Source organism: Falco biarmicus, chromosome 7 (assembly GCF_023638135.1).
Source record: "Falco biarmicus isolate bFalBia1 chromosome 7, bFalBia1.pri, whole genome shotgun sequence".
Classification (NCBI taxonomy): domain Eukaryota; kingdom Metazoa; phylum Chordata; class Aves; order Falconiformes; family Falconidae; genus Falco; species Falco biarmicus.
The window spans coordinates 7,575,103-7,588,578 of record NC_079294.1 but is presented as its reverse complement, the minus strand read 5'-3'; the positions used below and the strand labels follow the sequence as shown (position 1 = coordinate 7,588,578).

General features: G+C 41.2%; 1 protein-coding gene across 21 annotated transcripts in view; it reads left to right on the top strand.

Annotated features, from left to right (window-relative positions):
* NRXN3 (neurexin 3) overlaps positions 1-13,476 on the top strand; it is a 1,022,200-nt gene that overhangs the window by 302,104 nt on the left and 706,620 nt on the right. For all 21 annotated transcript variants that reach the window (XM_056346632.1, XM_056346622.1, XM_056346630.1 and 18 more), the window contains one exon: positions 9,917-10,355. In XM_056346632.1, coding sequence (XP_056202607.1) covers positions 9,917-10,355 — 439 coding nt within the window. The remainder of the gene's footprint in view (positions 1-9,916; positions 10,356-13,476) is intronic.

The following is a 13,476-nucleotide window of genomic DNA, read 5'->3' as shown; positions in this document are numbered from 1 at the left end:
TGGCAAACCCGGTCATGTGTCTCTTCTGATGTCAGGTGAGACACTGACATCTCATCATGTGAAACTGTTTTCCTAGAGTGCAAACCAGGGGTAAAAATGGGGATCACCAGTGAAAGTAAAGACAATGCCTGGAAAACACTTTTATGTTATGGTAAGTTCATACAAAAGCTTTTCTGCTAAGTTTGATGAAACTAAATGTGCCATTTTGGGTTACGACGGCTTGAAGGGAAGCATTTCCTTGCTAATTCTTTGATAGGAAAATTAAATTATGTGTTAGAAAGCCATCCTGATGGAAACATTCACCCAGCCATACACAACAGTTCTATTTCCTGAGATAGGTCTTTTGTACTTGCACAACCTTAGGTGGATTTGAAATACAATGAAATCACGAAGTGGAGTGTTGTTTGCGAAGTCGTTGTCTGATACAGTTTTCAGTGTCTTGTGTAATAAGGTTCAAGCCTTAAATGATCAATGGGGCCATCCTAAAATAATTCCTCTCTGCCTTTCAGATGAAATCCTTAAGACACTTCACTGTAATCGTTTCCTCACATACTCATCACTGAACCAAGCTAGACAGATTTAGCTTGTGCTAGCTAGACAAATCTGAGATTTCAGGATGCATTTGGGAGGAGCAGAGCATTCTGTAACTGGTGAATGTCTATATAAGCTCAATACAGAACTGAATGTAATTGAAGTCAACTGCTGCATGCTGGCAAATAAGCTTCTGTGATAATGATTTCTTTTTCTTCCTTTTTTTTTTTTAACTCTGAAAATGCTGTCAAACCTTCATTAGCTAGGAAGTTCATCTGTAAATCGAGCTCTTCACATTTGTGAGCTATCATAAGTGTGTTAACATAAGGTTTATTCTTCCTTTCTGTGCATTGAACACAGGAAAGTCTTCATCTACATTCAGAGTACAATTTCCCCTTTCTCATGTCCTGTGTGTCCGCTCCACCTCTCCCCCCAACACAGAATCATATAAAATACACCTGGAATGGAACATGAGATGTTATTTAATCTTTTCCACTTCTACTGTCCCAAGACAAAATCAAAGGCATCTATGAGAGTCTTGACAGCAATTTGTTTAACCTGTAATTAAAGGTCTCCAGTGATGGTTGCTCCCCAGGCAATCTCTCCCAGTACTTCACTGTTCTTAAATCAAAAAAACCCACAACTTTTCCTAACATCAATTCTAACACTTTCTTGCTGTAATTTTTGCCCATTATTTCTTGTCCTTTTCAGCTTAGGTACAGAGAACAGATTGCTCCTTTCTGCTTTGTAGAAGCCTTTTTATATTTGAACATTGTTATAATGTCTCCTTGCAATTTTCTTTATGTTAAAAAGAAGCAATACTTTCAATCTTTCTTACATTTTTGAGACCTCTGGGTAGTCTCATGGCTATCCTCAGGACACTTTCCAATAGTCCCACTCCCTTCTTGAAGTGCAATTCTTCAAACTGGATGTGATCTCCAGCAAAGTACAGCACTGCGTCTTCCTATATCACCATACATTCCAGGATGCTTCATTTAGTCCACCCAATGAATGGTTTTTAGTGCGTAGCTATTAAGTGAGTGTTTCTTCCGTCTTTTTTTTTTAGCTCTGCATTATACAAGCTCAGTGCAGAACTTAGAATTTCCTCATTATTGTATATGAATGAATATTTGTAAAATAACGGTAAGTCTCCTCTATGCCCTTCTTATATCCAAAGACACATCCAGGGTACAAGTTGCTTTTCAGTGCTAGCATGAGGTGTGCCTGTGGCACAAGCAAGAGTATTAAACTGGTGGTCTTGGCTTCCCTGTCCTGCAGCTTTTATTCTTCTCTGTTACCAGGCCAAATGGAGGTTGAATAGAGCATGGAGAAAGAGGGTAAGTTCAAATTTGTGCACCTTAATTCACAGGGAAATGCCTTAAAATGCTTTGCCATAACACAAAGGTGAACTCTGCTACTGTCAAATATCAGTCAGTGACTTTTTCACCTAAATATTAACAAGCATCAGCTAGTTTTTTGAAAGTGACTGAGAAATCTAGGTCTAATCTCTCGGAGCATTTCTTTTAGCTTTAACAGTAAAGACAAAATCTCTCCTTATCTTCACTTACAGCTTTTGGCTAATGAGCACTTCTGCAAAACCAATTCCATGACCTCCTTGGCTGCCATAATATGAGGAATATACTTTTAAAAATACTGATTTTAGGTGGCTTTCTCACCGTTTCTTAGAAAGCCTGTGGAAAAGTGACATTTTAAGAAATCCAGAAACTAGATCTTATTTCCTGTGATCTCGTTCTTCACTTATTGCAGAACTTGAAGTTTCTGTAATAAGGAAAGAAGGCGGCTTCCACCACAAAAGAGCATTTATCCTCAAATCATAGTCCATGCTAAGACCAGTTCTGCTTAATCTTACTGCTGCCTATGCTGTGCTATGTTTTGGTAGCTGAGGCAACAACTTCAGTCTTTAAGGCCAATACAGAATCCTTCAGCAGTATTTCTCTTGCAATCATGAAGGCTTCTCCCCCCTCTATAAAGTGTCATGCCTTTTTTTCACAAATATATATGTATTTTTAATGTTCCCATCTTGTTTGTCTTGGGATGCAATTGTGGGGTCTGCTCTTCCCTTTGAAATCAAGATTTTCTTCCACAGTAGAGCAAATGAATCAGCAGCCAGTTTATCCCAGCATGGAGGGATGCGGAAATCCACCCATGTGATGAAATAAATTCTGTTCTTACTGCTACCTGTTAGAAGGAAGGAATCCAAGAAGCAGGTCATTTCACAACCCTGCTTTTCTGTAGTTTGGATGCTGCAATGCAACACCTGGAATAAGTCAGGCTGTAGAGCATTTGACATTTTAGTCTCTTAACAGTATTCATAGGTAACTCGAGAAGCAGCTCAGTATATGCAAAAACGTATTGTACAGCTCTAGAACTTCATTTATTCATGTTATTCATGTTCATATTAGAACTTCCATAAATAGCTGTAAAGCAACTTTCTTTCCCCCTGAAGTTTGTAATCTCTCTCATTCATGTATTTGGTTGGTCATAAGGCAAAAAATCTTAGCTCTTACTCCAAAAAGGCATAGATATGTTTGGTTTTTATCTTAGTATGCTCCAAGCTGAAAGATCTGGCAGCAAGATAGACCTTCACCTGCTCTGGGATACGCTGTGAATGATTTGGGTTGGTGTAAACTCTGAGGTAACTGTGAACACGTTCCGATGTCCTGAATTCTCCTGAGCAGTAGGGGCTTATTTTTTGGCTTAATAGATAGTTGTGACCACAATGAAGTACTTGGGTCCTCTGTCCTCAGTATCTGTTAGAGAAATATTTTCACTAGACCAGCAGAATAAATTCTACTCTGCCTTCTTCAGCCCTTTTTTACTTGCACCTTGAATCCCTTTTCTATCTCTTTCTTTATATCCTGCTTCAGGCAGTGCTTCTCTGTATCTTCCTATAAGTCTTTTGGAACTAAATCAATCTCTTTTCTCTTCTGGAGCTTTCCACAAAACTTGAAGTTATTCAGAACCTACAATTGAATTGTAAGGTGGAAAAAGTGTTGTAGGGAAGCTTGAAATATTTCTGCCTTATTGTTTAAGTGTTCTACTCACCATATTTCTATTTTTAGCTGGGTAAACTCATGTTCTTTTTTAAACATAATTCAGATGAAATGTAGAATCGCATTACTTCAGTCAACATAGCACAAATCATATCTGAGGAGTATTTGTTTGGATTCTGTTACTTATCATCAGCGTTCAATGTATTGTTTTCTATGACAGGTAAATTAACTCCTTCCGTGTGGTGCATGGTGATTGTGTTTGTTACCTGAATACAGTTGTTAGCCCAGTGAACTATCAAATATGTTTAGTCAGGTACAGACAGTCCACATACAGTTTTTAAAATCAGCGTAGCAGCTTTAGTTACCCACCACTGAAGCCTAGGATTGCTGCACGTAGCCTGTCCCAAACACAACGTAAAGCATCGTTAGCTGGTCGGGCTGTTTCTCCTTGCTGGTTGCGGCAGGGTAGGATCACACCGTTCTGGTAAACCATCTGATGAACTGTAATTTATTGAGCAGCTTGTCTGGTTCAGTGCAGGTGCCTTTCAGGAAGCCTTAGAAAGGCTGGAGGCTGAACGTCTTGCAGTTAGCCCTTCTGGGAAGTGATGCGGGCACTTGGTGAAGGGGGACGGCCCGTGACAGGAAAAAGCAGCCGATACACAGGATGCTGCAGGTGAACAACTTGGCTGAAATTCGGAGGTGCTCTTCCTAGCTGGCTAAACTTACACAGCCTTCAGGTTATTGCCCTTTTCCATGATGGTTCGTGATGGTCATCTTCTAATTAACCAGGCTACCCATGGCTGTTCCTCTTTGGAGCATGCCTGTGTCCAGCCTGCACCGAAAACCATGTTTCCTGCTTAATAGCACCGACTCAGAGAGGAATTTTTATATTGGCTACTGGCCAAGTCTAGCACATCATTTTTCCTCACGTTTTTTGCTCCCTCCCTATCTGCATCTTCGCTTGATTGCAGAGAGACACTTTTCATCATTGTGAAAAGCCATCTGATTAGACCTTTCATTAACCCATGAGTGAAGCTTCTTACAAGTGTAGCTGGAGAAATTCCTTGAATGCTTCCGAACTGCAAAGTTGCCATTTTTAAGAAACCTCAAAACTAGATTGCCAGTTTGATTTAGCTCAGCTTAAAACAAACTCTTCTTTCTCAGCAGATTTAAAGGAAACCTGATTTATTGTATATCTTGTTATCTCTCAAAATGCCCCAGATGTCATGGAATTCTACTGCTGATTATGAGGGAGACTGTGCATCTGGACTACCCTGTCCCTGACCATCCATCTAAACTGGTCGAATTCCTTAAACAAAGCCATTGAGCAGTCAAAATATTCCTCTGTTAAAGTGTATTTAGAAGCAGTCCTCACGGGAAAGGAAAAAAACCACTTTTTTTCATTGTTCTTATTTAATTTGGGGAATATAAAGTGATTTTAAGATTGGAAGTGTGAAGGTTACTTTTCATGTGCTCTGTGCATAGCTTTTGGTAGTCATTTTCTTCCCTTTTTTCTTTTCTAACTTCATTCCTGGAATAACTGTAAGGTAAATGTGTATATTTGTACCAGGTATCATCTCCTTGATTCCCTTAGGCCTCTTGGCCTTCTCTGACACACGTATCAGACAGGAGATGAACTCAGGCTTGTCTCTGCTTAAACAGACAAGGTCAGCTTTGTTCAGAAAGCCATCTGATAAAAATGGACAAATTTGTGGGTGCTACTTTCATTGCTTTGCATACTTCTAAGTCCCAGAGTGGCACTAGAAGACTATGCCCTAGCGAGGGACTGTCCTCTGAGTCAGCCGTGGCCCCATTTGGAGTTAGTGGGTTTCATTTGGTATTTTGGTACGTCCTGAAGAGCCCTCACGTTTGTTCAGACACTGCTAGTAAAATGAGACTACAAGGTAGGAAGTGTTACGCAATGATAGGTTTTACTGCTGGCAGACAGCTTCCCCAGCCAAACATGAAAATGTTTCTTCTCTGGCTTGCAGCAGGTGACTCTCTAAGGAACTAGGTCATGTAGATAGAAGTACAGGATCAAGCATTTTGCCCTAGGCTTCTTACTTCCTTTTTAATAGTAGGTTGCAAGGTAGGATCACAAACGTATAAAGAAGCCTCACTGAAAGCACTGGTGGCAAATCAGACCAGAACTGACACAAGCACCTTCTCATTTACCAGGCAGTTATAACTTTTGGGAAGGATGTGTTTCACCTCTCCTGGAAAACAGGACAGAAGCATCTGTTGATTTTATTAAAACACAAAGATTCATAGGTTATGAGGCCAGAAAGAGCCATTATGATGATCTAGGCTGATTTGTGATATAATTAATTCCTGTCTCACTATGTCTTTTAGAGAAAACAAGATACTATTTTAATTTAAAGTTTTCCAGTAGCAGAGAACACACCATAACCTGTAGTAAATTGTTTCAATAGCGAATTACCCTCATTTAAAAATAAGTCATAATATCCTAAAATGTGAATTTCTCGAACTTCAGTTTCTAGCCCCTGGATCCCATTATTCCTTTGTCACGTGGACTGAAGAGCCCTCTATTGCCAAATTCCATTTTCTGCACAGGTACTTGTAGATTGTAATCAAATCGCCCTTTAACCTCTACCTATTAAACAGCCTGAATTTTAATTTCTTCACTATGGGACATGCATTCCAGTCATTTAATTATATTCCGTTTTCTCATTCTTGAACTTTTGGTTTAAGAATTGAATCGCAGATATCAGAAGCTGCCTTAGCATTCCATTGCCCAAGCCAGGGATTCTGTTGTGTCTCTATTCCTGCTCAGGATTCACCTTGATTTTACACCTGAGGGTTATTTTCATCCTTGTGTTTATACTACTGAGAGTTCTGGGGTACCTCATTATACATTAAGATCTTGATGTCCAAATGTGGCTGTCAATGATATCTCAAGTCCTCTATGTACAGAACACTTGTACTTTTTCTTGAACACAGGTGCTTTTTAAATTTCTCAAGCTAGATTGTGGGTTTGGGTTTTTAAAAGAGAATAATGTAGAACAACAAACACTTGAGGTTCAGATTGGGCTGGCTCTGTTTCTTTGAAAAGATTGAATTTAGAACCTTGCATGTATTTAACCCCCTTGCTCCTTTCTTCCCCAGGTCTTCCTTTGTGCTTTCTTTCTTGGTCCTGTCTTTCAAACTTGCTCTCAGATCCTCCATTGTTAGTGACTTTCTGGGTTACAGCTAACTCAGTGTAATTTTATCTAAATCCTTTGAAAGGCTGTCTCAACGATTCTCCAGCTGCGGTACTGGTATGACTAATGAAATACAAGAAAGTCTGCAGAAAACCCCAGATAAGAGGTGGACCCTCTATTTCCCCAGAAGAGATGGGAATTGTTAGGTATCAAATACATGAAAGGGGGAGATGTAACCTCTATGTGGCTCAGGTGAGAGCTGGAACCTGCTTACATGTACGTGATCATATTCCTTCTACAGTAACCTGCAGAGGCTGCAGAAAGCCTGTGGCTGAACCATAGCTAGATACAACCCAGCACCAGCCATCAATCACACGTAGGGTGTTGTGCTACCTGTTTGCTACTCTCGTAAGGAAAGCCTGGGTCAAGGTACGGTTTAGGTAACTGTTGGTTTGAGCAACTATAGGTAGTATCCTCTAAGGGCAGTTCTCCTATGTCAGGATCATTAAAGTGACAGTTCATTCAGGCCTGACATTCTCTTGCCCACCAAAGCAACTCGATACTGGGGTGCAAATAAAAAAAAAATACTGAAAGTGCAGCGATGTGCTGAAGTCGTACCAGCCAGGGAGCCCTGTGTGTGTGTGCAGGCAGAAGGACTGTCCACAGGAACCAATTTCCAATTACCCTCTTTCCCAGGCTGTCCCTGCAGTGGGACAAGGAGTAGACTGCGCACAATCTACTATACACGCAGATTCATTAAGAACAGGAGAAAAGCCCTAGTGGGCCTGAAGAGCAGCCAATCTTTCAATAATTACCCGGTTATTCCACCTTCAATAGCGGCAGGCGCAAGTGCTATTTAGGGAGGGCATGTGAGCATGGCTGCTGTCAGTGGTGCATTCCCCTTACACTCCCACAGCATCCACTGCTGTTGGATTAGGAGTATTGAAAGGTCTGTCCCTTCTATTTCTCTTTAATATCAGTTTGTAGACTTGCCGTTCATTTACGTTTCTGGTTCTCTTTGAGCCTGTTGACGCTCTCTGCTTCCACTACCTCCTATGGTGGCAAGTTCCAGAAGTTCACTATCTTCAGTGTAAATGCACACTTCTAAAAATCCATTTTAAACTTACACCGTACAAGTTTCAGTGAGTGCCTGTAGTTCTATTATTGCTGAATTTGGCAAAGAGCACTTCTACATTAACCTTCTCCATCTTCTGTAAACTTCAGTTGTATTTTTTTCTCAGTCCTCTCCAAATGTAAGAGCTCTGGCCTTTTCAGGCTATCCTCATAAAGCATCCTGCTCCACCCTTTTAATTGTTCCATTTATTTTCCTCTGTACCTTCAGCTCCTTTGTTCCCTTGAGATGCAGAGATGGGGCTGCATGCAGTGCTCAGGGCTGGTCCCTGCCTGAAATGCACCTTGTTGTCTGGCAAGAGCAGGAGGCTGCAATGCACAGCCTGGCCGAGCCACTGGAAGGTGTATGGTCCATCTAGTGAGAGCATTCAACATGGTTAATCCATAGAATGAAACCACTAGAGTCCCACAAATCGAAAATATATTTTATTCCTGTTGCGGATATTAATAGACCTGATGTTTTTTGAAGTCTGGGTGAGGGCAGAGCAAAACAAGGTCTTGTGGGTGAATGCTGTCCTCTGCTGGGAGGAACTCCAGCTTTGTGCCATGACTCCAAATGGGAATTAACAGCTGGCATCTCCTTTTAGTCTGATGCGGGGTGTTTTGCCTTTGCAACAAGAAAATCTGATGCTGTGCTGGCTGCACTGGGGAAATTCTCCTTTAATACTCAGCAAAAGCTGGGGATTCTTTGCTTGCTACAAATTTCTTGAATTGTGATTTCATTGATTTTTCATTCTGAAGTCACCTACTTCAGAAGCTTATCCCTCATTGTCACCCTCATTTGCCTTTTAACAATTACTGCTTGCTCAGTTTTTCTGACTTTCCTGTCCCATTTGTAGAATTAAAAATGCATATCTCTTTTCCCTTCTCTTTTCATAGCAAATTGCTGACAACTCATCCTGCTAGCATTTTGAAAGCAGAAATCAAATGTGTGTGTATGTATATACTAGATGTAATAGACATGAAGTATTTTAAAATAGTAACTCCTTAGAAGAAATCAGTCTCTGGTAGTGTCACAGAACATTAATTCAATTAAAATTGTGCTAGTCGCAGAAGTGCTTTTGCTTGCTGGGTGTGCCAGCTCTGGGTTTAGGAAGCATGGAAGGCAGTTCAGAGTAGTACAGATTAGAAATATTTCAGTTCTCTGCCTTCTCCAGTCCCTGCCTCTGTGAGAAAGGTGTGGGGCAGGAAGGAATCCTCTTCGCAAGGAATTAATTCTGCAGCTGTGAGAAAGAGAAGGGCAGGAGGTCTGGGCCGAGCGAGCCAGGCATGCTCAGGAGTGCTTGCCTGTTTGGGGCTGTTCGGGACTCTGCTCTTGGCTAATTTCCATCTGTGCAGCAACACAGAGTCCGGAGTTCTGGTCCTTAACCCAGAGAAAGTAAAAGTCTAGGCTTTGATGTGTTAGCACAGAGTGCAGCTTTGCTGAGGCGAGGGAAAACTGTGTGAGTATCTCCGTAGCAAGTTTGTGCCTGTAGCGGTTTAAGATTTCTTGGTCAGAGAAATGTTTAGTCTTTGTTTGTTTTTTTTTTTCTTGTAGCTCTTCAGGAGCCACAGGGCAATCACCAACAGTTCACAGAAACTTGCTTAAATTTTTTTTTGCATCTCTCTCCTAGTAGTTAAGTGGGTTTATAGGAATAATAGAGAAATGACAGTGGTGGCACAGAGTTCCCTGCTGTGGCTAGCAGAGACGGACATGGAGGTTACACTTTGTTATGTATTTTGTATGGGATTTATGCAAATATAACAGCATGATACCAGACACACACTGTATTTTATGTACAAAAGCTTTTACAGCAGAGTGGGCTTGTGGTAGTTAATTGTTCTCCCTGTCCTTTGCCTAAATGTTCTCTTCTGCCTGCTTATCTGATCTGTAGTCATCAAAAAATACCTGTTGCTGTCATTTCTGTACACGCTCCTTGTTCTACTCTCTCCCTCGGTCATCATGTCAGACTCTGGCATGGTCTCCTTTCTGCTCCTCGCTGCCTTTTGGGAGAAGTTTGTCTCCCATGGCTGACGGTAATTGCAGTATTTGTACTGTATACAGGATTGATGTATGATATTTTTCCTTGTGTCTGGCAGGTTGTTTACAAGAATAATGACATTCGTCTGGAGCTGTCTCGCTTGGCACGGATTGGTGATACTAAGATGAAGATCTACGGGGAGGTGAAATTCGTATGTGAGAATGTGGCTACACTGGATCCCATCAGCTTTGAGACACCTGAAGCCTATATTAGTCTGCCTAAATGGAATACCAAAAGGATGGGCTCCATCTCATTTGATTTCCGAACCACTGAACCCAATGGACTGATCCTTTTCACCCATGGCAAGCCTCAGGAGAGGAAAGATGCCAGGAGCCAGAAAAATACAAAGGTAGACTTTTTTGCAGTTGAGCTTCTAGATGGGAACCTCTACTTGCTGCTGGACATGGGCTCGGGGACCATTAAAGTCAAAGCCACCCAGAAGAAAGCCAATGATGGAGAGTGGTACCATGTGGATATTCAGCGAGATGGAAGATCAGGTAGAGTGATGACTACTTCTTAAGCAGATTCATCTTTCAGATCCCGACCTAGGGCTCTGTATTAATTCTCAGAACCTTCAAAACCTGTTAGATATGAGTCACCTTCTTACAAAAACTTAGTGTTACACTCCAGTGATGTTTATCCGGCGAAGCAAAGATGTGAATGGCTAGGTGTTCATTAAATGTTCAGTGTGAACTTCAGAGAGCACATCATAGATGCAGTCTATTAATATTTTATTCACAATCTTTGGATATTCGGGGCCTGTCTTTGCAATTACGTATGTAATTACAGTGATGACTTCTTTGTAGGCCACAGTAAGGTTTAAGATCCTTCAGAATCATTATTATTTAGTTCTTGGTTTGAGAAATTCTCACTGGTCTACTTCATGTTTCTGTTCAAAAGAAAGTAGAAACCAAATGAAAGCTTAGTGCTGTGACCTAATACTGCTATCTTTTCCTCATCTTGTGTCTTTAAGGAGCGGAGGTTTGAGATCTTGTCATGAGGGATATAAAAGTAATGGGCACAACCAGTGACAAAATTATGGTGACAAATCAACATTTTCATCCTATTTTGTTTCCTTTAGTATCTTGCAGTTTTCAGTTTGGTTTCTTTACTCTCCTCTCCCTTGGATGCCAAACTCTAGTCTTAGTATCTGAGTCAGCATTCAGTGTATGTTCCTGTTTTTATTGCACAGCTTCTAATTTTCAAAAGTGGCTTTTAGTTTATTTCTAATATTATACCTACTGTGCAATTACCAAGAGTTACTTTGTTTGTTTCTAGTCCTGGATAGCAAGCTAACTTACTCATGATGTACTCTGAAATTGTGAAAGGAAACAAAATGATCAGATGCTGTAACTTCGTCTTGAGAATATGTGAACAATTGTACTTGAATTCTTCCTGAGCCATTGGGATCTTAAAGCCTGGCTGTATAACTCTTCAAAGGGAATTTTGCTTCCCACCTACCCCAAGGGGATTTGGGATTTGTGTGGTGATTTCCAGATGATAGATTTAAGTCCCTAATTTTATGTTTCCAGTTGCTGAATGCCATCACTGAAGAGAACGAAGTGCTAGAATTTGCTTCCCTTGAGTTTTAAAAAGAGCTGACTTTCAGATACCACGCAAAGCCTAGCTGTTTGAACAGGTCTATTTCTGAAGCTAGTTTTTTCTTTGATGATGTGAGGAGTTTCTTTGTATTTGGCATGGTGCTCTACTAGGACTTAATATGTGTGGTTATGTGTTGCTATCTGCTATAGACATCGATAGGAACATTTTATAAAGGAAGCCACAAATAAATAAATGGAGCTTTGATTTCTTTAAAATTGCTAAAATTTAATTAACTTCCAAGAATAAACTCAATTAGTTGCGTTCTGTGCTGCCTTCAGTTTTGCTTGATCACTTGGGGACTCTGGTCCCTGGAGAGGCAGCTGCAGAAGAAGAAGCGGTGGAAATGTAACTAAGCTTTCTGCTTAAGAAAGTTTGTAAAAACCTGGGCAGAGGGACACACGTTCATCGGGACTAGGAGGGTGTGACAGACAGCATTGCTGCCTGCGGGATGAGACTGTAGGATTCACTTGGCAGTTGGCAGGGAGGTTTGTGATGTTCTGGACACTGATTAGAGAGAACAGATTTTGAATTAAAAACACTTTGCTCAACAAGAATGAACACGTTTGTACGTTCTTGTCTTCTCTCTTTTTCTTTTTAATTGCATTTTCTGCTGACAAGTACTGGGTTAATGATCCTAGTGACTGATGTCCTGTCTCTACAGAAAAGCAGGATACTGGCATTGATTTCATCACACCGTACCTTTAGTAACCATCCATCAGTCTTATCCAGTGGTACTTTTGGTAGGTGTGAGAAGGAAGTTCAGGATCTCTTTTTGTTTAGGTCTTGGCTTTTCTCCCATGTACAGACCAGAGAATGGTTACACCTTGGAGGCATTTAATTTTTTAATTTTTTTTTTTTTTTAATGTGGATGCCTGTCACTAGAAACAGAATTGAAATAAATTAATGCAGGCTACAAAGCAGTCATTTGGGTTTAATGAGCTAGTGGTCTAGAGGTTCTGATTCTCATTACTAAAGCATCCAGGACCTTTTTAGGTGCCATCTCTCCCCTTCTTTCCATTTCCATAACAGTCCAAAACTTCAGGCTCTGCGGAGCTTAGTAAAACAGCCTAAAAATCCAGATATTCACTACTGCAGTGTACTAAGGCAGGAGCGCGGATGCTGGGGAAGCGTGGCAGTTGTGCTCAAATAACCTCTGGCATCTCTAGTCCCCTTGGGCTTTGTGTATGCTTTGGTCTGTATTGGCTGCCAGAACAGCAGAAGCTGTTTTTTTTCTCTACTCTGGCAGAAGCTGCCAGCATGGCCATGGACATCTAGTGTCTGTGGGGAAAGTTCCTACAAAGCGTCCACAAAACCTGCCACAGTTTCTAGCAACGCGCAGCATGTTACACAAGACAATGTTTTTGACTGGTCATCAGCTACGAAACACGTGTTGTCCCACCCACTCAGACAACACTAAAAGTCTTACTGGAAAGTCTGGTCCACGTCTGCATCAGTCTGCTTGGTATGCCAGCTCTGCCCTTGGTAACCTGAGGTCTTGTGGTCTGTCTGTTCTTTACCCCTGCACGAAGTCCCTAAGGAACTGGAAATAAGATGCTTAAATCCTTCTGATTTCTCAAGATGGTATGATTGCAAACATGGGATTTGGAGGTGGGGGGGGGGGGAGTGTGTGTGTGAGAAAAAAAATTTCAGTTCGTGTGACTGCTCCTTCCTAGGGTCGCTTCAGAATTTCTCCGTCTTAGTAGCTTGGTCTTGAAAGTGCTGTGCATGCGAGCTAGTACCATCTCCTTACAGGAATAGTTGCAGGGTACAAAGCAGGGGCAGAAGGTTCAGGCTGCTATCTGGCCTGTCTCCTGTCATCACCTTGTGCTCTGTCTGCAGGTTTTAAAATTCTCTTTGGTATCTAGTATTTATTCTCTTTTGGAGGGTTTCTTTACTTTTGTGGCTTTTGCAGGTGGTGATTGTTTTCTCCATAACAGCAGCTGTCTGGAGCTCAACCCTCCAGTATTTTAGTTCTAGCATTTTGAGTAACATATATTCCACATGCTGCTTTTGAGG